Source organism: Protobothrops mucrosquamatus, unplaced genomic scaffold (assembly GCF_001527695.2).
Source record: "Protobothrops mucrosquamatus isolate PMUCROS unplaced genomic scaffold, P.Mucros_1.0 scaffold110, whole genome shotgun sequence".
NCBI classification, from domain to species: Eukaryota; Metazoa; Chordata; class Lepidosauria; order Squamata; family Viperidae; genus Protobothrops; species Protobothrops mucrosquamatus.
The window spans coordinates 786,873-812,586 of record NW_015386482.1 but is presented as its reverse complement, the minus strand read 5'-3'; the positions used below and the strand labels follow the sequence as shown (position 1 = coordinate 812,586).

Sequence of the window (25,714 nt, the reverse complement as noted above, 5' to 3'; positions counted from 1 at the left end):
AAAAAGTGGGGCTAAGGAACATTTGGAAAGAAAGTTTGAGATCTACCCTATGAGCATAGCTATTTTACTACAAAATTCTAAGTAATATTTGCATATTTCAATATGTTTTCTTTTACTGTTTTGTATTTCATTTGTTTTTGAAATCAGAGTACTGATATCCCATTGCTTAATTTAGAAAACACATATATATAATAGAATAACAGAATTACAGAGTTGGAGGAGTTTTATTATACCATTATACTATTTTCAGATTCTCTACTTTTCTCTTGAGAGAAGATGTGGTCAATTTTATTTATATAATGACATTTACTATAATATTTGGCAAGGAGTAAATTAGAGGATCTGAAAATAATATAATAAAACTCATTTATAATAATTGGTGAATTTTTTTTTATTTCAGTAATTGAAACTTCTACAAAATATATCAAGATTAGTAAAAATATTCCAGAAAACATGAGAGTCAACGATGGTTGTACAAATATTTTTTAGGAGAGGAGAGAGCTAAACATATTTTTAAATATGAGCTCATTAACTGAGTTCATGACACTTATATTGAATCTGTTTTTGAAGGCAGGAAGTTTATCATATGCAGAAGGAGTTATTGAAGGAACGCACACGCTGTAGAGCCTTGGAAGAAGAGCTGGAAAATCCAATGAATGTTCACAGATGGAGAAAATTGGAGGTATAATTAATTCCAAAATACCCATAAATTGATAACTGGTTAAAAAAAGAAGAATATAAGACATTTGAAAAATGGATCTTCCAACAGTCTGTTCTCACCCTCAGTATTTTTCTGCTCAAGCTTTAAATATATTCCATATGAAGACTTCACAATTGCTTTTTGTGGGGGCAATTTAGACCTGATAGTCCAAGTTAGTAACCTAAGAAGTAGAAATTTCATATGAACTATCACCAACTACCTATACAAACTTGTCTTTTTTGCCCAATCTTTCTTATGACAAATCATAACTAACACAATTAAAGTTTCATTATTCTTTAACAGGTTTTATTATATTGGTGTGGAAAGTATCTACACCAATACTATACTGTATACAGAAAGTCATAGAAGTTACAACTAATCAAGGAAAATATTCCTCTTGTATAGGCCAGTGACCCAAGTACTTATGAGTTGATACAGAAGATACATGCACTTCAGAAACGACTTATTAGCAAGACCGAAGAAGTTGTTGAAAAAGAATTACTTCTCCAGGTACGTTTGACATTGAATGCATCCAATATGCTCTTTTATATTACTTGTGATATTGTATTCCAGAGTATAAAAGGCATTTTTTTCCAGTAAATGTACTAATGTTTTGTATAAGTTTGTATTATATTTTAACTGTACCCACACACTATAACTAATAGTCCTTTTTCAATAATTTTATTGAGGATTATATTAAACAAGTAAAACTAATATAATAACGTGTTCATCTCCAACAAGTGAAGACAACTTAACACTGTCTCTTAAAAGTCAACCAAATAGTTCTTCATTTCAAATCTCATCCAATTTTCTATAGGTCCATCTCTAAATCTTCAGCATATCTTAATAATCATCAAAAGTCTAGCAAGGGTTATAAAATTAACCATTTAGTATTTATATCTCCATTTTCATTTACAAAAATTCCCCTAATCCCTCTTTCAAATAGTAACAGTTCATGCCTCTGTAAACAGTTTAGAGCAGGAGTGTCAAACTGCTGGCCTGCGGGCCGGTTTCATCATACCGAAACCGTGGCCACCTCATTGCTGGCAATGCAAAAAGAGTCGCGATACATCGTGACACGTCACGTGACATGGCGAGTTTGACACCCTGGCTTAGAGAGTGCTATAAAGCACTATGAAGCAGTATATACATCTAAGTGCTATTGCTAAATACTATTCTCAAACAAATAAACAAACAAACAAAAAACAATTAGTACAGTGTCAGAAGAGTTAAGTGGATTGTTGATTTTATCTTGGTGTGATCTGTTTCTTGCTACAGTACTTTTATCATCATCATCTTGTAGATCATTTGGGGGATCTACTTTGGTGATTTGAATAGTTCTGTGCCTAGTTTATTCAGGCTCTGAGTAAGAGATGAAGATTTAACATTATATGTCTTGCTATATCTCTATGATGGCTCATTATTACAGTTCTTTAGTGCATCTTTTTTCTTTACTCTATAAAATGAAATGTGTTTCTTTCATCAGGAAGCCAGTGTTGATGGAATATAGTTTTGTCTCATACATTCCTTCTTAAATTCAAAAACTACCTGAATATATGTGTTAACAGACTATATTGTTGGTGAAACATTTCAGTGACTGTTTAACTAGATATTTTTGTTTGTTTTATTATACAAGGACTTAGGATGGTAAGGGAGAGTAATCTAAGGGTTTTCTGTAATTACAACCAGTAAATGAACTGAATGCATTTAAATGCATTACAGTACCAGAAATGAATAAAGAGGCATTTGCAATGTATGTTAAATAGTGCAAAACCATTAAAACCGTGGATGACTTCTAATGATTAAAAAGAGTTTTGATTTTAGGAATAAGAAAACTGGAGATCTCTGCCCTATACCGGCATTCTAAAAATCACATTCTGATTTTCAGAAATGTGTAACAGAATAGCAAAAAAAGACATGCCCTGCAAAATAGAACCGAGCGTAACATTTTAAAGGTATATAGGGGAACTTATTAAGATTCAGAAAAATAATTAAGAATTCTCTCAGGATTTCAAATCTGAATACATATAGAATGCTGAGAAATTGTCATTTCGGTTAAAATTTTCCATTTGGCTTTTCTTTATACTTTGTGAATCTTTCCGTTTTTGGACTTTAATGGGAATATCTTATACATATATCCTAACAGCCGATTGAGTTTAATGGCATCCCAATGAATGAGTGGGGTGCCATTAAACTGCCTTTTTATATACTTTTTTTTTTTTTACTAGAAAGCCCCACTGAACTCACTGAGATTTAATTCTGAAACATTCTTAATAATGCATTTTAGGAAACAATAGGGATATTATTAATGCATCCATAAATGTTTTTTCATTAAATGCAATTAATAAATCCTAATTATTGTAAAAAAGAGTTTCTTTGATTATGTTTTTGAGTTAGTTTTTGACTCCTGTCAACTGCCTAAACTAGTCCCTGCAGTTTTCTTGGCAAAGTTTTTCAGAAGTGATTTGCCATTTCCTTCTTCCTGGGGCTAAGAGAAAGTGACTGGCAGAAGATTATCTAACTGGTTTCATGCCTAACGTAGGACTAGAACTTACTGTCTGCCAGTTTCTAATTTGATGCCTTAACCACTACACCAAACTGGCTCTCAAAAAGATCTACTATAGGAAGTCCCCTATTTATGAATGGTTACATACTGAGACAGTATTTGTAAGTCTACTTTGTTTGCAAGTTCAACAAGTAAGCAAGATTTTGCTGTGAGGCTGCCAGTGTGCAGCACCTGTCTGCAACTCCAGCCTAAAGGGTCCTGGGGCAGGAGGGAGCAGGAGGGCTTTCATTTTGGGCTCATGAGGTGCAAGGGAAGCTGGGCCCTTCCTGCCTTCTCCCAACTTCTGGGTGTGGATAGGTTTGTTCATACTGGCAAAAGTTTGCAATTTGAAAGTTTGTTAATAGAATAATGTCTATATTTGCTTTTCAAAACCAACATCTGCACCTTCTCCTTTGTGGGACAGGCAATTTCCCAAATGTTCCTGATATTTGGAAGGAGTTTTTGATATAATTAAAAATAAACTAACTCTCTCTGATCTGCAGAGTAATTACAGTAAAACAACAGAATAATAAAACACCCAACAGAGCAATTAAAGCATCCTGATTCTGGTAATTCTTAACATTCAATGTGGGATTTGTGATTTGCAGGTTCTGAAATATAATCATTTTTTCTACAGTTATGAAATTAAAAATGTAACAAAAATCTTATAGTCTAGAGACTCATGATGCCATTACATTGCTTATGAGTTTTTCATGAATGACAATCTCCTCAAACAACAAATTGAAGTAAAGGCTATTATTGCTTATATTGATGTTAATTGTTTGGAAATATGATTATAGACTATTGTAGATGATATTGTTGAGTCCATTAGGATTCTATCCCTTAAATAATAAATAAAATATTCTTGTGGCAGTAGTTGCTGTTAAAATAGTACATAGGAACATGTTGTACCCCAGCCATTTCTGCCATATTTTATAAATCATTTGATTAAAGCCCTTGTGCCTATAGATAGATAACATATTACTATCTTTAGCTCTGATTCCAACTTGACTTTCTCTCTCAGGGATTGCACTGTGATTATAGGAAAAATATCTCTTTTTGATAATTTCTGTTATTCCCTAAACGTTTCTGCTATGGGTAAAGGTGATATATGAAAATAAATGCTTCCCTATATACTATATTATACATTTGCTATAGGAAAATCTGCCATTCCCCCAGATATGCACATTTTAATACATCTTTCATTGCAGCTGGGTCAGTTTAATTTACAAACTCTAGGGTGCTTGGGTAAAAGTGAAATTATTTTACCAGCATGGCATCTTTATTTTTTCAGAATACCGTACTTTAAAACAGAGACTGTCAGGCCCAAAACCAAGAATGACACATGGTGATTCTTCTAAGCTGAGTTCTTTATTGTTTCACATCTACTGTATAGACAAAATCTTGCCAGACTGAGCACTTTACTATCTGCATCTATAATATATTCTGTGAACTATTAGGGAAGGGCTGTTTTCACTTTTTTTCTTTCACAACTAACATCTGGACTGAATTGCCTCTTACTCCACTGGAATGTACCCCTCCTTCCTGGGAATTCACCTCTTTACTATATTCCATCACAGAGACTGCTACAACTTCATTAGAGGTTGTTCAAATATCTACTGTAGCTTTCTGAACACTGGGACATTCAGTGGATAAAGAATAAATATAATGATCTCATCCAGTAAACTTTAGCACTTGGAGTATATGTTTATATATAATGCTAAATAGATTTGATGTTATTCATAAGAAACATTATAATAGTAGCTAATTTGCTGCATTCACACAACAATAAGATGTTGAAAGGAAAATATTTAAATTAAATATAAATAATAAAACATAGCCTTAATCTTTATTCATTCAAGTCATCTCTGAATTTCTGTTTACCATATTTCATACCTACGTGCTGTAGCTCTGTTTACTTTGAGTAATTGCTATAAGCATGGATCTCCTGGAAGAACTGTTTGTCCCTCAGGAAAATGCTTTTAGCACAGGACAAAAGGTTGAGGAAGGACTTTGCAGCTTGCTTCTTTAGTGATTACTATGAAGAACAGAAGGATAAAAGAGCTACCTTTGTTTTTTATTTTCAGCAACTAAGCAATTAATATAGTTTAATTTAATAGGTTCAGGGAGAGTTGAAAAATAAATTTAAACCTGGTCTCTTTTTCCTTCTGCATAATCCTGTGATAACTTACTCATCTTCCTTAATAGCAGACATATATATTTATAAAGCTTACACACAAAATAGATTAAAAAAAGTAACCGTTTTATACTTTTTATTTAATTGACTACAATGCATTAGAGTGCTATGATGCATAATAGGGATTACTTAATTTTAATTTATTTAGTTCAATTTACATGCCACCTATCCTCTAGGGGCTCAAAATACCATTCATACCGCTAAATCCTCTGATTTTTCCCCACAGCAAGAAAGTTGGATAGATTGGGCTAAGAATGAGTAAGTATCCTAACGTCAACCAGTAAGCTTCCATGATTGAAAGTAGACTGTAATTGAGTTTCCCTAATGTTAATCTAACACTTTTATTAGTAAACCACACTGTCTCTTTTGTGTGGGAAAAAAGCATTTACTCTGAACACTTTGAATTTTGGAAGTTGTAAATATTGTTGGAAAATGCAACAGTCACAATAAAGTAGTCTATAAGGTACTAAGGGCTCTAGGAAGCAATGGTATACTAGAAATATATATACAGGCACAGGGAGGCTAGGAACAGTTTTCGTCTACTTCCTGTAACCACAGACTTCCTGTATGCCAAGAAGTATGTTTGATTTGACTCTGGACTTTTCACTAAATTTATTATGTTTATCTAAGTTACCTTTTACCTAATAAAATATCCCTGATAATGTTTTGGAAATCCTTGAAAACCTGGCAATTTATTCAGACCCTGGGTAAGATGGATGGAATTCCCCTATTTCTCTTTGTTGTTGGATTGGCATTTCATGATTAATTTATAATTTTTTGTCCTTTTTTTGATTGACTAATTTTTGAGGATCTAAGGTCCCTTCCTCCATTGAGAAAACTGTCCATTTATTCCAGTGACTTTACTTGTTTTCACATTTGCCATCCCATAACTGCTAACTTTATTAAAGAGGTGCTGCTCATGGGGAGGTGCATGTTCCATGTAGGCTGGATACAAAGAAAGATAAAACATCAACAAATATATAGTGTTAGAGTCAGGGTACAATTGGACCACAGCGATACACAGTTTAAAACACCATTGTATCTATACCAACTCACAACAATTAATTTTGACAAGTTTATATACATTAGTACAGTTCAATATTATACCATCAGCACAGCTGGAGGCAAAATGTCTTAGAATCTCATATACAAATGGCTTTGCCCTTGTAAAAATGGTAATAATGAAACACAAATTCATATTCTGTTATATTGTGCTATTTTTGTTGAGATATATGCAAAGGTACCTCCTGACATCTCTTCCATTTTGGAGATGGATTGAAGGATTTTATATGAAATTTCTACTAGCAGATAAGGACTCCAAGTTAACTCCTGGCATTGCAAAGTTTGTTTTTACAATTTGTAAAGCTCGTATATGGCTGAACAACAAAATAATGTGAGCATGGTTGTATATTTTTTATCCTGTACACTTTCTTTTTGATGCTCTATCTTGTAGCTCTATTTTGTAAATTCTTTTAGTAAGTTTTATTTAGTCTGGCTGACCTGTAATGAAGAATTTGGTTTGATCAATGAGGTTGGATGAAAACAACATGCTGATAACTCTATAGAGGATAAAGACAATGTGAACTTCTGTAAGGAAGAGGGCACTAAAACATGGATCTATTTTCAGGTCTGGTGTCTTATTGAGGGTTCTTTATAGGCAGCCAAACCTTAGTTCTGACTGCCAATGCAGGGCTTTTCTGCCATCTTCTGCCTATATTTTGTTGTCCTCATGATACTCGTTTGATTAATATTTTATAGCAACTTTTTATCCACTTGTCAACTGTTGATACAGAAGGGGATGGCATTATTGCAGGAAAGACATGTAAAGGGTATATATAATTTGCAAAAAATAGTGGCTGCTGAATGGTGGCATGTAAAATATTACTACATGAGAACTAAACACAGGAAATCTATTGTCCTATTATAATACATATAAACGTATAAAAGCAGTTATAAGTTACATTTTGAGAGAGTTTTGGTCATACTAATAGATGACCTGTGGTGGAGACAGGATGGAGGTGTGCATCCATCCTTGTGCTCCTTAATTTCATAGCTACTTTTGATGCTATCAACCACAGTATCTTTCTGAGCTGACTCCTGAGCTGGTTCCAGTCAATGCTAATTGAGGAGGAGAGATCATTCTCATGAACCTCTCCTTTGTGCAGTGCCCCAGAGTTTTATTCATTCTCCCCTTATATTTAACATCTACATAAAACTACTGGGTGAGGTCATCTGCCAGTTTGTGGTTCAGTATCTAAACATGCTATTCATACCCATTTATATTTTGGATCCAGGCCAGCCAAGTGAGGCTATCAGCTTTCTGCCCCTGTGCCAGGAGATGGTATAATTTAGATGTCTGACTCAGTCTTACCAAGATCAAGTAGGTGTGGGTGTTAGGGCCACGGAGCTCTTATTTCCCTTCTATAGATCTGGGTATTCCATCTCTGACTGATCTGGGTATTCCATCTCTGAGATGGAATTGCAGTACCCCATTCAAGAGTGATGCACAATTTTGGGGTCTCCTGGAATGCGTAGCTCCTGCACAAGGAGCAAGGGCAACTATGGCCAGGGATGCGTTTGCACAGCTGTATCAGTTGTGCCTTTCCTATTTGGGGACCTTCAGGCAGTCACTCATGCCGTGATAATCTCATAGCTTGACTACTGCAATGCAGTCTACATGAGGCTGCTCTTGAAGACCACCAGAATCTTCAGCTAGTCCATACTTGGCATGCCTATATAGCATCTCTGTTTCATGAGCTGTATTAGTATGCGATATTGACATTGCATGAGGGGAAGAGATGTTGCCTAGGGAACAATCAGATGAGAGAGGGAAGAGCCCACAGTTGCTGAATAGTGAGCCTGCCCTAATTTATCAGGCTGTTAAAAGTGATGGCAGGAGATTTGTACCTTCAGACTTGCAAGATTCTGTTAATGTAGCCTTATAATAATATAAAATGAGCTCATCTGGCCATTTTTTCTATCTGGTTTATCTGGTAGGGCTGACATCTTCCAGATGTGATTCAAGATGCTGACTATTACCTATACATAGCATAGAGCCTATTAGTTGAGGGACCAGTTATCTTTCCAGATCGTTTGAAATGGCAGAGTTGGCACAATTAAACATATATTATATCAGTACCCTGGAAGTGCATCTTCTCTGTAACAGCTCCTGCACTCTAGAATGAGGTTCTCCCTGAGATCTGGATGACGCCCACTGGTGACCTGAAGGGGCTTGAAAACCTGGGCCTTCTATCAAGCCTTTAGCAAGGTTGAGTGCAGGATGAGTAAGTCTCCTTTGATTTTCTTTTCCATTATATTCCAGTTACTGAATGGCATCACAGTATATTAAAAATATCGGTGTGTGTGTGTGTGTGTGTGAAGGGGAGGGGGTTTGAAATGCCATTCCATATCTCTAGTCTTTATGTCAGTACAGATCCCAACTTTCCACATACTGTGACATTATAGTTTTATGGCATTATTGGTCATCCCAATAAATGTATGCTTCAAAACAAGCAATTGTAATTCTATTGAGGTTGTAGTAATAAAGAAATAAAATCTTAGTTCTGAAAACCTTATTGACAAATGTAATAGGAGATGCTGCAGGAAAAATTAAGCATCCAATGACTCCCTGCTGTAAATCTTTTTCCAATTCGGACGCTGATACAGGTTCCCTGCAGCCCCTGGGATCTGATCAATGGCAGAGTTACATGGCAGATGTTTCAGGGTATTTCTTCCTGCTTGAGGAAAAACACTTCATAGCATCCTTCCTGCAAATTACAATATCAGATTTCAACACAGAGATAATGGCAACAGTGCTTAAATGAATAGTTTTCTCTTTCCCGCATTCCACCTCAGTTTAACAGCAAATCTTGACAATGGAACAAGTAGCAATGATGCTTCTTTCTTTTCTGCCCAGTTCTTTCTCTTGTCAAAATAAACATCGCCACTAGAGAGCAGCAGGACTCCATGCATTTACTTGAACAGAACTTATTCCCTGAGACAAATTTATGATAAGATAATGGGCACTCTGAGCTCCATCCCTAAGGTTACTAAGAAAGGTATGATTTTTGCTATGTAGTAATTGGCTTTTTTCCTTTTTATCCTTTACCTGGAAAGGCAAAGGGAGGTTCTTTGGATAATGGTTGCTTTGAACAACGGTTATCTATCAGTGGTTTCCATTTAAATGGCAGTAATGTTTTTGACGCTATATGATATGAACAAGTAAAATCTTAGTCCATGAGGTTACCTGAAACCACAGGATCCAGCTTAGTTAAGACAGAGAACTTGGCTTTGGTTCTTGTAGTCAATGTGTAAAGGAATAGTGTAAACCAAAGAAACATTTCCTTTGTTATAGCCCCTACTGAATCTGAGAGCATTTGTTTCCCTCATGGAGCATGTTTTCCTCATCTCTTCTGGGTCCTTGTTGTAAAAATACCCTGCCATCCCACTATGTTTACATGGTGTCCTTCTTCAGAAAAGCAAGGTCCGGTTCCTTTCAACTGTATGAGTTCTTCTGCTATCACTTTAATTGGTTTGTGAATATTCCTTATTGCCTGTGCTGTAAAATACACTCCAGCAATGCTGAGTATGTCTAGATTCAAACCAGCCATCTATTCAGCTGGATTAACTTTAGTAGAATAGTAGATTGATTCATCTTTGCCAATTCATTCAGTCTCTTTCCCAAGGCTCTCATGGTGCATCAGTGCCACCATGATTCAGGTTAAATGTGTGATAACCCAGAAATTACAGTGCATTATACTATTAAGCACTTTTGCTGACATGGCTCTTTATAGTCCCTAAACATAATTTCAGCTATAAATCCTGGAAAATCATTAAGTAACGGCTTTGTTATAGCAGGAACTGTATAGCTCATTTAGCACTGCCACTGTCATCAGACTTATAATAAATCCCACCTGGGTTCTGTTATCCACAAAACCCTCTACCTGGGGCTGAATGTATAAGATACTTGATTCAGAAATACTGCAAATGTGCTGGGCTTCCCCCACACTTTACAGGAGATGGTAGTGGTGATTTTTTCCAATAAGGAAGTCACACGGATGCCATATGAGGAATATTCAGCCTTAGATGGTTCGACAGTCCTGCAAAGCTGCTGTTAACTGAAACACTTCATCCAATAGTACTTGGTTTTTCAGCAGCAGTGCTTCCATCTGCATAGTGAATGTAGCTAGAGATGAACATGTGCCAGAATCAGCAACTGAAAATCTCAGATGAAGCATTAGCGCTGACACCATGTCTTGGGTCAGGAGGCTGTGGGGGCTTGAAAGAGGAACAACAGGCTTCAGCTCAACTCTGGCAACACTGAGTGGCTTTAGGTTTTTGGGACACCTGGATCTTGGGATTTACTTTATTTAGCTCTGGATGGGGTGGAGCTGCCCCAGATGATGCAGTGTGCAATCTGGAAGTTGTTCTGGATTCAAAACTCCTGCTTGATAAACAAGGTAGCAATTGTGAAGGTCTTTGCACAACTTCAGGTTATATGCCTATTGTGCCCATTCCGGCATTGGGAGGTCTTATTTTAGTCATCTCCTGCATGGATTACTGTAATGTAGATTGATCCACTGCTCAATATTCTATTTTTGACCAAATATCTTCTATGATTTTATGAACTATTCTGGGTTTCTCTGCCCTACTAAAGTTTTAACTGAATCCACACATCCTGATAAGTCATTGTTTGCCAATTTAAGAAATGGATTGTAGTTTACAAACCAGAATGGCTAGCATGTTCACTATGTTACATAAGCCCTATAACATTTATTGATAGAAATAATTGGAAAATATAGAATTTTTCTTAGTGGAACTTTCCTACATAATTTTCTCTGACTTTGGGCAGAGAGAAAGAGAGGCAGGAAAGCCCTGTAATCTCCCCAACCCCACCACCACATTTTTAATGTAAGCTGTTTTTCATTGTGCACCTACAGAATTGCAAAAATCTATACAATATTTATTTGTAAGCCTGCATTAAAAATGCATAGCTGCGTATTGCATGTGTATTTACCAGGCTAATAAAAATAAATCTAAAATGGAATATGCTGCCCTACTTTTTTCAAAGCATGCAGCTTTACAGTGCCTTGTGCTGACATTATAAAAACAAATGCATTAGAAATGACCACCTTTGTTACACAAAAGCAACATTATGCACTAGAGTGAGACACTTGATCATATTACAGATATAACAGATGCAGTGCCTAATTCATTACAGTGTCCTCAATAATTGAGTTTGGAAAGCATAACTACAGTGGTGTCTCAAAGCTCTGAGGAAACTTTGCTTATGTTTTTAATTTCTTGAATATCCCAGTATCAGGGTTTTTTTTGGCCACCAAGGATGCATGGTTAGTACTAGAGGCACTTCACTTGCTTGTTTGGAACATGTGTTTATTTGTATACTATTATTAAATTATGTTAGTGAACAAGTACAGTAACTAACACAATAATTTTGTAGGGATAATAAATTGAATTCTATAGCTTTGTCTTTGTTCTAAAACTTAACCTATCTCTTTCTAAGCTGTTTCCCTTTTAAAATTTGATCTTATTTCTAACTGGCTAAAGTCTGGCTTATTTAACTATATGTTCAGATTAACACAGATGAAATCATAAAATCTTATGGATGCCTGTCATTTTAAAGACTTGTCAGGATCATAATGAAGCTGGATACAGAAAAGGGTTAGCTAAAAGAAAATGCAAAAAGTACTCTTCATTAAGAAGCAGATTGTGAAATCCTGGATATACTAAAAAGTCATATATAGATCCAATAGTTCAGGGGTCCCCAACCCTTGGACCGCAGCCCACTACTGGGCCTTGAGCCATTCAGAACCGGGCTGTGGAAGTGGGGGTGATAAGCTCGCATCCCCACTTGAGCAAGCAGCGGGTGAGTGCATGCACTCCATTTGCGTGAGCAATGTGCATGCGTGCCTGCCGTTCGCCCGCCACTCACATGGAACCATCCCCTCTTCCCCCCCCCCCCATTCTGCAAAGCCAGAAAGGTTGGGGAAATCTACAATAGTATTTTTCTCTTTTAAAAATGTAGAACATGAAATCCTATGGTAGTAAATTGTTTAGGCATAAGAGAACTCTTGTACAATTAAAGTAAATATTACTGCGATTTCAATATGACAATGTAAATACCACATTTATGAGTGGCAATTTCACTCAGAAGTTAGAATTTTACCTTCATGACTGAATTTGAATCTCAAACCCAAATGTCTATTTGCTTATTCATTCAGTTTTATTATACTAGTATAGAAGAATATATCCTTTAGTGTTGGCTAAAATTCAATTTTTGTAGAAATCATATTTTTAATCAGTGTGGAATTATTACAATCTATATGCTTATAGGAAGTCCTAAATTTAGGAGCATTTGTTCAGCAATTTTGGAAGTTGTGACAGTGCTAAATGAAGAGACTTACAACTGGTCTTTGTTGCAACACTCATGCAATTATTTGATCATGGCCTGGGAGCTTGGCATTTGCACTTACAACCAGTTTGCCAAGCTCCCTGCAATCATGTGGTTGACATTTGGAATCTTCCTGCCAGCTTCCCCAGAAAGTCAGTGGCCAAATATGCACCTCTGTGCTCCCACCCCGACTTGGTGCTTCTTTTTTTTTAATTTTAATTTTTCCTTTTTTCCACTATACAACAAAAATAAAACTGGAAAAATACATTTTTTCCCTTAACAAAACTGTGTTATACATCTCATATATATTATTTACAATTTATTTACATCAGTAATCATGTCTTTTTCTTTCTTTGTTCTAGCCAATCATAACATTTGTTCCATATTTCATAAAATTCTGTTGCCTCCTTGTCTTTTAATTCTAGTGTAAGTTTATTCATTTCCGCGCATTCAAGAATTTTGTATATAATCATATCGTTTGTAGGTATGTTTTCACTCTTCCAACACTGAGCATATACTATACGGGCTGCTGTCAATATATGTATAATGATGTGCTGGAGTTGCTTTTTGATCTTTAAATTTATTATACCCAGAATAAATAGTTCAGGTTTGAATTCAATTTGCACCTTAGTTATCTCCTGTATCCAGTTTCCTATCCGTTCCCAATAGCTCTTTGCTTTAGGGCACAGCCACCACATGTGATAGAATGTTCCTTCCTTATTTTTACATTTCCAGCATTCCGGATTCATATTTTTATACATTTTGGCCAATCTCGCCGGTGTTAAATGCCATCTATAGAACATTTTGTATTGATTTTCCCTATATGCAGTTGACAGTGTCAGTTTGCAATTTATGTTCCATAGTCTTTCCCATTCTTCCAGATTTATATTTCGGCCCACATTTCTCGCCCATGCTATCATTGGCCCCTTCACTATTTCTTCCTCCGTTCACCTATGTCATTGTACCTCTGAGATATGCTTAGGTTAAAGATGCTACGTATAAAGTAAAGAAAACTACAGTCAAACAAAAAGTAAGTTCATTGTAGAACATCTCCATGAATATTTAAACCTTTCCATAATTTAGGAGAATGTAAACATTCCTTTAAAGCTAAAATTCATTCTATTATGAAATTGCACCTGTTGTATTATGTAGGATTTATTTACTTTCATCTAACTTATCCTTGACAAAAAGGTGCCAAGAGACAACTTTATTCTTTGTATTTTAATGTATATACTATTTTTCAAGCAAGATACAGGTACACTTACTTTGCTGCAGTAATTTTGATTGTCAAAAATATATGTGTAACATATTATTCTGCCCTTATCCCAGAGAACATTTTGTTCTCTTAGGATGCCAGAGAATGGCTAAAACTATTCCCCGGTTAAATAAATTAAATAATTTTCTGATGGCTCCATGTGTGAGCAAATTTGAACTGAAATTCCCAACAGAGAAGGAAGATACCACAAAGTTTTTGCTGTGGAGCAAAAATATTTATTACAAAGCAGAAAGTAAAATGAAGCAGATTGACAATGTTAATATGTTGGCTATTAAAATGATACTAATTTGAGCTACATTTAATATGCATTCAACTATTTAAATTCAATATGCTTCCTGCTCTTCAACAAAATCTAAAGATTCTGGATTTCAGAGAAAAAATCTTAAGCTTCTACTACTATTTTTTATTACTTTTGTATAAGTACAGTTGTTCTGTATAATTTTTGTGCATCATGCTAATAGATTTGTGTGGACTTAGATCAACATTCGGGAATATTTTCCATGCTGATATGGTCAGAGCCCCAACTCAACTATTTAAATAATAGTAACTTGTCAAAATCTCCTCAGTTTCTTTAATTTTCCATTGTTCTGCAATTTGGTGTTTTTCTCTTATAAAAGAATTATATTTTTCCCTTTTCCCCTGCATAATTATATTTCTAGGAACCAGAAAGAACAAGATAGATACACTGAATTTGCACAAGTCCATGCATGTCTACATACAATACACTGCACCGCACCGCACCGCACTACAATACAATACAATACAATACAATACAATACAATACAATACAATACAATACAATGTCTTGTTATATTAAGTTGTAAAATCAGTTTATGAGTAGATTGTCTAAGCATGTATCAATGCCTTACCTAAAACAAAACATGTTGCCATACATTTGATATTTAATTAAAAGATTACAGGGTCATAAAATAGAATTTTTATATTATATATTAATTATTATAAATATGCAATAATATAATAAGTAAGCACCTCTGACCCAGCAGACTTGTCCAATATATATGATGTATATAATCTAACAGCAGCAAAACCACCTATATTGTGTTATACCTCATATCCTTATTTACTAAACATAGTTTACTTCTTTTACAATTTGTCTATTGATGCAAAGAGATATAAAAAATAAATATCTAATTGTTTTCTAAGCAGCAAATGTATTTTGATAGTGCCTCACATCTCATACATTCTTGTATTACTTCAACATGTAAATGTTAGGCTGCACTAGAAAAGCAGGACTCTGATTTTAAAACAGTTAGGCTTCCACAAGAGTCCTGGTGTATTGCTTTCTGAGTTGAAATAGATTCATCTATAGTACTGCAGTAAATATTCTTAAATTATAGTTAAAAGTTGTCATTGCTTGAGAATTGTTTTCTGATGTGTGCCATTTTGCAGCTCAAAACATTTATTGCTGCTCAATCTACAAGAAAAAAATTTGTGTTCATTTCAGAGACAAGTTCTTGTTCAGATTTAAGCGAAGAAGAATGTTTCTCTAGCACGGGCCTGATTCAGTGCACCACTGAAATTTACAATAGTGCAACAATATTAATTGATGAGAATTATATCCATATACCAAAAAGCTAATAATGCTTTTTAATTTAACTTCCATTAAATACATTATAGCAGTGGATGGATATATATAGATGTAGATACAGCTACATATGCATGTACATGTATGTGTACATATTCATGTATGTGTGTGTTCTATATCTTTGTGGGGTATATGCCAGTGAACAAATGAATGAAGGAGTATGGAGGGGAAAGATAATGAAAGTTTAAAATGCATGAAAAAACAAATCTGTTTAAAACAGAGGATTAGTGGTAAACAGTAGAAATGGAATAGTTTATTACAGAGATGTTTTTGTTTATTTTCTAGCCTCCAGCCTTTTTCTTAACTTACTTAAATGAGGTTTAGAGAAGTTTAAGAATTTTGGCAAGTGCCTGCCTAAAATAATATTCAGAATTCTTTTTAGAAAAATCACAGCAGATTGATTTTTTTCCTTAGGGTGCTTGAAATATTCTGTGGATCTGTTTTTGTGTTAGATCATGAGAATATATTTCTGCATCTGTCATTCAATTTATATTTTTTATTCCTCCTTGTTCAGGATGTAAACTAGTTACAAACTTCTCAATCCATTTTGCAAATACCTTTTGTACAATTCTTTTTTTTTAAATCTTTGTTTATGTAGCATGCACTAAAATATACATTATTTTTACTGAGAACATTTTTTCAGTTTAGTTTTCCTAGACATCTGTAGGCCTCAATATATGAAAATAATATAATGTTTTTCCTTCCCTATATGTTAAAACATTCAAGAATGCCTTTCTAGGGATTCTTTGAAAAAAATCAGTTAATTAAAAAGTATATATAATCCTCAACTTACAGATACAATTGGAATTTCATTCTACATGGTCATAATTCTGAATTCACTCTCCTGAATAGATGTTTTTTTGTTGGAAAGTGGCAAAAAAAGCCAGAAACTGAAAAAAAGATAATAAATTAGTCATATGACTGTGGGATGCTGCAACTGGTCATAAATTCAAGCCGGTTGCCAAGCCACTGAAATTAAGTTACATAACTGTAGGGAATGGGTGGTAGCATGACATTTTATGATGGCTGAAAGTATTTTAGAAGTTATAAAGCACCCTTTTCGAGGTTGTTAGAACTTCAAGCAGTTGTTAAATGACTGGACATAAGTTGAGGACTACCTGTATATAGCCTAGTGCTAAGAATTCTAGCAAGCATATCAAATACCTGTTCTCCTTCCTTAACATTAATAATTATCAGCAAATTAACCTGTTCCTCTTCATTTTTCTCTTTCTCTAATCTTGGTAAAGAGAACCTTTCAGTCTATCCCAGCACAATTTTGCCTTTAAATTATTTATTATCCTTGCTGCTCTTTGAATCATTTTGTTGCAAAATGAGCATGGCGCTCCAAATAAGGCCTATTTTTATGCTCAAATTTTGAATGGAAACTTCTGTTAATCCAATTTTAAATAGTATTGAACTTTTATGCCACTTAATCATGTTGCTGATTTACTTTAAGACTTAAATTATCCTTGCCAATATTATTCCCTGGTTCTTATTGTTATACATGTGTTGTTTGTGTGACACATGATATGTTTGTCCTTCTAGCTGCTGAATTTATTTAGATGATTTTGAATGTTTATTCTACCATCTGTCAGATCCAGTCTGTCCACTGTTCTTGTAAAACTGAAGTTTGTAAGACTGAAGAGACTGCAATTTGTTTGGGTGAAAATTGAAATACAACAAAATAAGTATCAAAAATTTTGAAACAGATCATGCACTAATATTTCAACATATTGCACTTAAATGTACCTTTTACCAAAAATATTGTAGTCCACAAAAATGTCATATGTGTGTCCATAGTTGTTGACATCAATCATTTATGGTATATTTGTAAGATTTGGCAGGAGGGATTTCTTTTTTGTCACGGGCAATTAATTGTGGGTAATTTTCCAAAATGAATGTATTTGCATAGTGTAATGACATAGGAATGATGTGACAGATTTGAATTGGTATTAGGCAGTGTGTGTTCTATCATTTACACTACTCTTCGCTTTCTGTTACTTTCTGTGCCCTAAAGGATGGGGCATAACAATGGTAACACAAAGAAATTACAAGGAATAGGGTTTATTTTTGCCACTTTTGTTCCCTTTAGTAAATCAAGATTATATTTTTCTGAAATGTTTTGCATTTTAAATCAACTGAACAGTTATGCTCTGTAGAGTTCAATACACAGACCTATCCAAGTAGTTCTTTTATTCTCTCTTTTCTTCTTCATATATTGTGCAATCCATTCTCCCAGTCCTAATGATAATTTATTAAGCATTGGCTTTTAAACCCTCAGTACTTCTTTCCTAGCTACCTTTTAATATTCAGTAGACAACAGTATTAATAATGACTTAATTATTTTTTTCACTTTTCAATAAAAGACTTGAACACTTTTCCCTCTAAGTATGTTTCCATGACTAAGTTGTAAATATACATACTAGAAACAAATCTGGTAGCAAGCTAGCTTTGTAGGTAGATAAAAGCATATAAAAATAAGTACAGGTTACATAGTTTCTTCAGCTAATGAGCTATCTCACTGCTGAGAACTTCAGATAGCTTCTGGTTGCTGACTGAGAAAAGCATTAACATAATTGAGGGGGCAAGGCGGATATATTGTCTAGTAATAGCACTTAGAATTATATACTGCTCTATTGTGCTTTACAGCACTGTCTAAGCGGTTTACAACATTTGCATATTGCCCCCAACAATCTGGTTCCTCATTTTACCAATCTTGTAAGCATGGTATACTGAGTCAATCTTGAGCTGGTCAGGATCGAACTCCTGGCTTTTGGCAGAGTTAGCCTGCAATATTGTATTCTAACCATTGCGCCACTACGGCTCCTGCGAATGACTGAATGAATGCATGAATTAGAGTTACAACTTTTCTAATTTGTTGCAGTTTGGCTTGTAACGAGCCTGTAATAGTGTTGTGCAGGGATTAAAAGCAACAAGTTGATTAACAATCTTTTTCTCATCAGAATATAGATGAGTCTGCCATGCCCCTCGCATACATATATTTATTCAATACATTTATATGGCTGCCTATCTCAAATATGACTCTGGACAGTTACAAACATATTAAAACAGTAAGAAACAATATTAGCAGAATTATTTAAAAAAATGGTGACCAAGGATGAACTCAGTAAGACAACAGACAGAAACCTCTCAATGGGTCATCTAACCTCCCATCCCCCAAGTAATTTCCTTTAGTCACTTTTCAAAGGAAGGATAGCCGCGTCTCTTCACCCCTTCCTGATCTCCCCTGACTCCAAAATTCTTGAGTTTGTCCTGTAGGTAAGTCTCACAAGGACTCTTTTTCCTATTTATTCTTAAGGCTAATTTCAAAACCAATTTTTCACCATGTAGATATTTGTAAATAGTCACTGTTTGAAGACTGTTGCTTTCACTTTCCTGCTTTGGTAAAAAAGGAAGTGTCCATGAAATTCTATTCTCCCAACTAGGCACCTCAACAGCTTAGCAGATCAGCTAAAAAATAGTGGACAGTATCTCTCTTATAAATGTCACCTTCTCAGGATGAGGAAGGAAACAATTTGCCATAGTCATATGAAAATTCCTATTGACTTTCTTTCTTTCTAGTTCTAAGATTTTCTACTTCTTATAATTTTGTGAAGAGGAGACGTGGCCAAAAGTTAAAATCTTTAACCATTAGTCCTAGATTTGATTATATACATAAAAACTTTGTTTTTCAGCAGTCTATAATTGGTGCCACCAAATGAAACAAACAAAAAAAAAACATTTGGAATCTTGCATAAAGAATGAAAGTGACTCATGCCAGAGCATGTCATATATGCCCATTACTTTAACATGTCGTTATTGGAAATTGCGGTAAATACTTTTTTTACACCTACTGACCCTCCCCCCAAATTTTAGGGGTTGACATTGTTAGAGTTTGTGTATGTGTGTGAATGTATGAACATTTTTGAAAGTGATACCTGAAACCGAACAGTGACAGGTGGACAAGATTTTATAATTATAACAATAAGAAAACAAACTAAAGAAATATTGAGAGGCATAGGCAAAACCTAGCATCTACCCAACTACAAACTCAGAGAGTAAGTGGTCGATGCATGCATCATTGTGAATAAAGGCAGAAGGAAGTAACATAAGATTAAAAAATGTTATTGATAAAGAGGAAGCAGAATGACAGAAAAAAACAAACACATTAATAGACTTTCTAGCTATACCCTAGTGTCTCTTATGGTCAGTAGGTGACATCGTGAAGAAACAATGACTGACACCTCCAATAACATAATACCCAAATGGCTCCAAATAGCCATTTCCCAATTTTAATCCTTATAGGTCAATAACTGATATTGAATTGTAAATATATATTGGCCAGGGGTGCAAAGTACTGTCCTATGCATGTCATAAGACATGTAACTCCCTGTGGCAGACCTAGTGAGAAGAAACTTTGTAAGCTGAGGACAAGCCCTTAGTCTACAACTTTTTTACAACCTAAGAAACTGAATTACTTATAAATTTACTTTTATAAATTCCATCTATATAAAACACTCATTATAGTTCACATTAAGTCATTATAAGACAGCAACATTTTTCATATACAGAATAAATAAGATTGTGAACTAGAATATTAGCAAGTGTAAATTATTTTTTTTTAAAAAATACATCATAACGTATAATTTTATTGCGAACTTTAGATGACATTTTTCATATAGCACTTCACAACTTTTGTTGGTAGTGGGATTGCATTGTACATAGGTTATAATTTATAAAGTGTACTATATATTATAGTGTATGATATAAACTATACTAGATTATCCAATCCCATTTATAGCATTTAATTCAATAATTAATTTGTTTCATTTATATAACAATGATACACTTCAGTTGTGAAAAAGTTAAGTAAAACAAGCTTCCTTCCTAAGATGTTTACTCTTTGATTCTTGTTTTTCTTTTCTGATCCTGTCATATTTGCCCCCTTATTTTCTAAAATAGAACAGGTGTAATATTTTGGTTTATATTGAATTGTGTCTTCTAGGAGAAGGAAAAATTGTATGTGGAACTGAAACACATTTTAGCTCGTCAGCCTGGGCCCGAAGCAGCAGAACAATTACAGCTGTATCGGCACACTCTACGGGAGAAGACAAAACAGCTTAAAGTAAGAGACTAAACTCATTGCAAATAAGACATAGGTGAATTTTCCTAGTCTTCTTGGGAATAAATAACGAAGCATAGATTTTTGTAATTTACAAAAACACTTAGAGATTGGGCTGAACATCTTAATTCATAGTGTATGCCACAAGAATGTTGATATTTTTCTATCTTTTTTGTTATAGCACAATATAAGAAATACCATGATAGTGTTCTGATCTTAGTAAAGATGTTTTGAGTTCAAATGAGAAGTTTCAAGTTCAAAAACAGAGTAATTTCAGTTCGGAACACTTTTGTTAATCAGACCTCCTGCCCAAAAGAGAGGCCCTTCCAGGGTGTTGCAGAGCTTGGAGAAAGATGCATAAAATGTGACCTTTGATTTCAATATAAATAGAAGTTACTTTTATTGTACAGCAATGTTTGTAATTGCTTCTTAGTTTTCTTACATCAACCCTTATTAAATTTTCTTGACTTCTTGAATACCTGGTTAAGGGGTTTCAGCCCAGGAGAAACCTAATACTAAATATAAAAGATTCTGTCAACAATCAAGATGGTGAGGTGGTTACCCTTTTGTCTTGTCGGTAGGATTTTAGGAAATGTGCAGATGTAAATAATAAATATTTCTAGATTCATTTTTGCTCTGATCCAAATTTTTCTTGCAGGCTTTATTTCTTTAGTCTAACAAAAATCTATAAAACTAGGGAAATCATTTCTGGATAATATTAATGAATCACATTAAGGACAATTTTAAATAAACATTGATGAAGTTTTACTTTGGTTTGTTAGAGTTTTTATCCTAACTGTCATACGGGAGCAAAAGACAGGATTAACTCAATTAACTAAAAGCTTGTGTGAAAATTTCCTAATTGTGTCAAGAGTAGCATTTTGTGAAACGTTTATCACATTAAGATTTGAAAAATAATTTAATAAACCATTGCTATACTGTAAATGTGGATCCTTCTATGGAGACATTACTAGAATGTTACATGAGCTTCAATTCCTTTTCAAATAAACATAATTTTCTGATAAACCAGTCAAACTATTTCCCTTCTGTTCATAAGTAGTTTGCAGAAACTGTGTAAGGGACAAAACTGATTAGAGGTCCCATCCAAACTCTACTTTCTATGATTTTGTGTAAAACAAGAAAAGCCAGATTAAAACATTGCAAAAAAGCAGAGATTGACAATGAATAGTAGTGAGTTTATTAAGAAATTATCTCATATCTTAAGGCTTTTCTAAACAGGATGGCCAAAGTTAGGAGTGAGATGAGTATCTCTAGGGGAGTATTGTAATTTCATAGACTGGGGTAAGTATAGAAAGAACTCTCATTGTCTCTTTTGTAGGCAGCATTCCCTGCATAAAGTCATGCTAAAAGATTTAATTGTGACCTCTCAGTGCAATCAAGATTCTCCTTGTTCCAAGGATGGATTTATGTCACTTTTTAAAAAAACTTAAAATAGCATAAAGGCAAATCACTGATTTGGTACACTATGATAGGCTTTGTTTTGGCTTTTTAAGGTTTTATCTTCTGAGCTGAATATGTATGAATCACAGAGTCAAGAATACAAATATGAAATTGAAAGACTTGCAAATGAACTTCTGAATATAAAGAAGAAATACCTCACTCAAAAACGCAAGGAGCAGGAAAACAAGTAAGAAGTATTAATAATTGTAATCAAGACAATTGCAAGAATAGTATTTAATGAAAAATGACTAGCTGAACTCCAATAGTTAACAGCACTTTTCAAGTTACTTATTACACGTAAGTTACACATATTCCCAGGATTAGATAATTGAGATTGGTCACAATTGGCATTTTCTGTTACTTTAAATGAAATGCCCCATCTCTCTCAATTTCTAATCCATTTATTTGTTTTATCATGCTCCAAATTATAATACCAACATATATCTATATTGATCAGAATGTACTTATATTTGGTCTTCTTAATTTGTTATGCATCTACAGAATTCACTTATGACAATACTAAGAAACTTTTTAGTCTTTTGTATAGATTTGTAAATGCTGATTTTTCACCAAGTGAAGGTATTACAAAATATTCTTCCAAAATGTTCTCTGCTGAGAATATTTGTTTTCTACGTTACCAATTTAATGGAAACTAATAGTATAGGAGAAATATTACAATGTGGATATGATTGAAACCGTACTACTGAACTTTGCTGAATGCAGCTAATGCACTTTGCAACTGTTGTGATAAACAAAACAGGTGGTTTTAGAATGTGTGAATCAGCTCTGATTTGCTTCTTCGTATAAATTAAAGAGGTGCAAAGAATGTTGGCTGGCAGGCAATCAGAGATTTGCCTTCTCTACCGTTGCTGAGAATTAATTTTATTGTATAATTTCATGGGTTTATAGTATTTTTTCAAATATTTTAATTGCACCAGTTTTCAGATAGATATAGCAAGATAAAGTAATAGCAATGTCTCCATTGTATAGCACTAATGCAACAACTGCTCTATACAATTTAATTGACCACCTATAAAGATTTGACTTGGACATGCATGTGTGTATATTACAAATGAGTAGTCCCTAAGTTTATTTAAAGTTTATTTAAAATCATGATAAACATTTTGGCTCTTAGGACATGATCTAAGTATTATTGGAACATTACGAACTGCAGAAAGCAATATAGTTATTTTTTAACTTAGCTGTCTGTGTGTTGAATTCGGTTTTAGTCATACTTCTTTTATATTAAGGTCATAATTTTTCATTGGTTTAATGAATTTCATGGAACGTTCTGTAGCATTTGTGCAGTCATGCATCTCTGTGCACAAAAATTGGTTCCTTACATTGCTCTACTTGGTCCTCATTAAATGGCTGAATAAACATTCAAATTGTTTTTTTCTCTTTAGCCTGGTAAATTAAAGCAGTGTTTATTCATCCTATGGTACAAATTCTGAAGAACATAACATTTTAGAGTTATATAGATAGTCTTGGTTTTGTCTAAAAGAACACATGTAATTATTATAAAATGTGTATATACAAACTACACACATACACACACACACAGAGAGCTATATCACATTTTGCCTTTGATGATCATTTGAAAAAAATACTTATTTTGAAGAGTGGTATTAAGATTAGAATTTCTGAATTACAACATTTATAATTATTCAGCTTCTAATGAGAAACTATTTCAAGGGGTTAACAGTAGGAGAGCGATTCATTTCCAATTTTTAATACATTTCAATCAGCAGTTACTTAATTAGATTCAAACAGATGTCTAATTGTGGATGCTTAAAATGTTGATGTATTTCATCAACATATTTTAAATGATCTTCTGATAGAATATTTGCCATTATGAATATACATCTTATTTCTTTGTTTCCTTTCTCTTTTATTTTTCTTCATCTTCAAGGGAAAAGGAGAAAGCCTTGAGTAACATAGAACATGACTTCGCAGGACAAAGAGCCAGAGTTCCACGCTTCACTGGAGGTGGTTTCCCGCTTAGCAACCCACCTCCCAAAATTGTGGCATAACTATAGCATCATGACATAATGTCACACGTTGTGGCATCCCCTACAGTATTGCTTTTCATGGATAATATTATTGGTTTCCAAAGATCTCTGTGTTCTTTTCACAAAACTCTGGCACAGGCAAGTTCATAAGAATTCTACATCTTACTATATTGATATCAGTAGAGTATGCTTTTTTAAAAAAACAAATAAATAAGAGCAACATAATCTTATATTGCATTTTTAAAAATGCTTGATTTGGAAGTTAGTTCTCTTGAAGTCAATGGATTGCAAAAAATACACTGAGGATTGGATGTAATATATGCAGTTGTTTTAAAATTACACTGTTTCCGACTACCTTGTCTTGAATTTATATCCTAAAAATCCCAGGAAATATATTTACACGATTAATATTTTAAGAAAATATAAAAAATAAATTTTATAAACTTCATACAACAGCATTAAGTTATAGCAATGTAGTCATGTGTAATATGCAATAACAAAATTTATTAGGGAGATGGGAATGTGAGGAAGCTTGAAGAAACATTTAAAAATTGTTTAGGTATGAAACTATGTATGATTTTCAATACCTAAACTTCTTTATTCATGAGATTTTATCATTCAGTAGCAAGTCATATGATGGAATCACTGTATGAGGTGCTGAAATATGTGTTAAAATAAACTGCTTTGAATGTGGCTTTGTGGTGAAATGTTTCTTCTTGCCTTAGGGGTGGAAATTAGATCCAAAGAGAAATTATGATAAATACTTATTTTTTCTTTTAGAAAACCATTCTTTTGAAAAGGTCATTGCTTTGGAAGAATACAGAATTAAATGTTAAAACTATTGTAGAGAATATTAATGTGCTTTATTCATAGAAACAAATTAATTTAATGTTAGGCATTAGATTACTTAGGAATAATTCTAAAAAAATAATTATTAACCCTCTCAAATTATGTATCTTACTTCTTGAAGAGTATTAGATAGCCTTGGGTGTCTAAGGCTTTTGATAAATACAATTATAACAATCTACTCAGTATATTTACTACAGTATAAACAAAAGACAAATCATGTAATTCTTGCATCCTGTTTCTAGGGATTAACAATTTAAGAAGAAAATATTCTCAATGTATAATTTATAACCTTTAGATTTGGTCCCATTAATCTGAATTGAAATCATTGGAATTCAGCTTTTACTTTTGAAATGTCTAAATTGTATGCCTTTGGAATGAAATTGCCCAATATTACATCCAAAATTTCGCTTTCAGGTATTTCTTGGAAGAAGGTAAATTAATATCTTTCCTTATGATCTTGGTGTGGATTACTAGTGGGGGACAAGGTAATAAAGGAGGTACACTATTCATCAACAATTTGATGAGTTTGGTCAAG

The 25,714-nt window shown here is 33.9% G+C and overlaps 1 protein-coding gene across 1 annotated transcript in view; it reads left to right on the top strand.

Moving 5' to 3' along the window:
* Nucleotides 1-25,016, top strand: part of CFAP58 (cilia and flagella associated protein 58) — a 58,650-nt gene extending 33,634 nt beyond the window's left edge. Inside the window, exons 14-18 of the mRNA XM_015812781.1 lie at nucleotides 571-682; nucleotides 1,106-1,210; nucleotides 20,741-20,860; nucleotides 22,372-22,505; nucleotides 24,231-25,016. Coding sequence (XP_015668267.1) covers nucleotides 571-682; nucleotides 1,106-1,210; nucleotides 20,741-20,860; nucleotides 22,372-22,505; nucleotides 24,231-24,351 — 592 coding nt within the window. The 3' untranslated portion in view covers nucleotides 24,352-25,016. The remainder of the gene's footprint in view (nucleotides 1-570; nucleotides 683-1,105; nucleotides 1,211-20,740; nucleotides 20,861-22,371; nucleotides 22,506-24,230) is intronic.
* The last annotated feature ends 698 nt before the right edge of the window (nucleotides 25,017-25,714 follow it).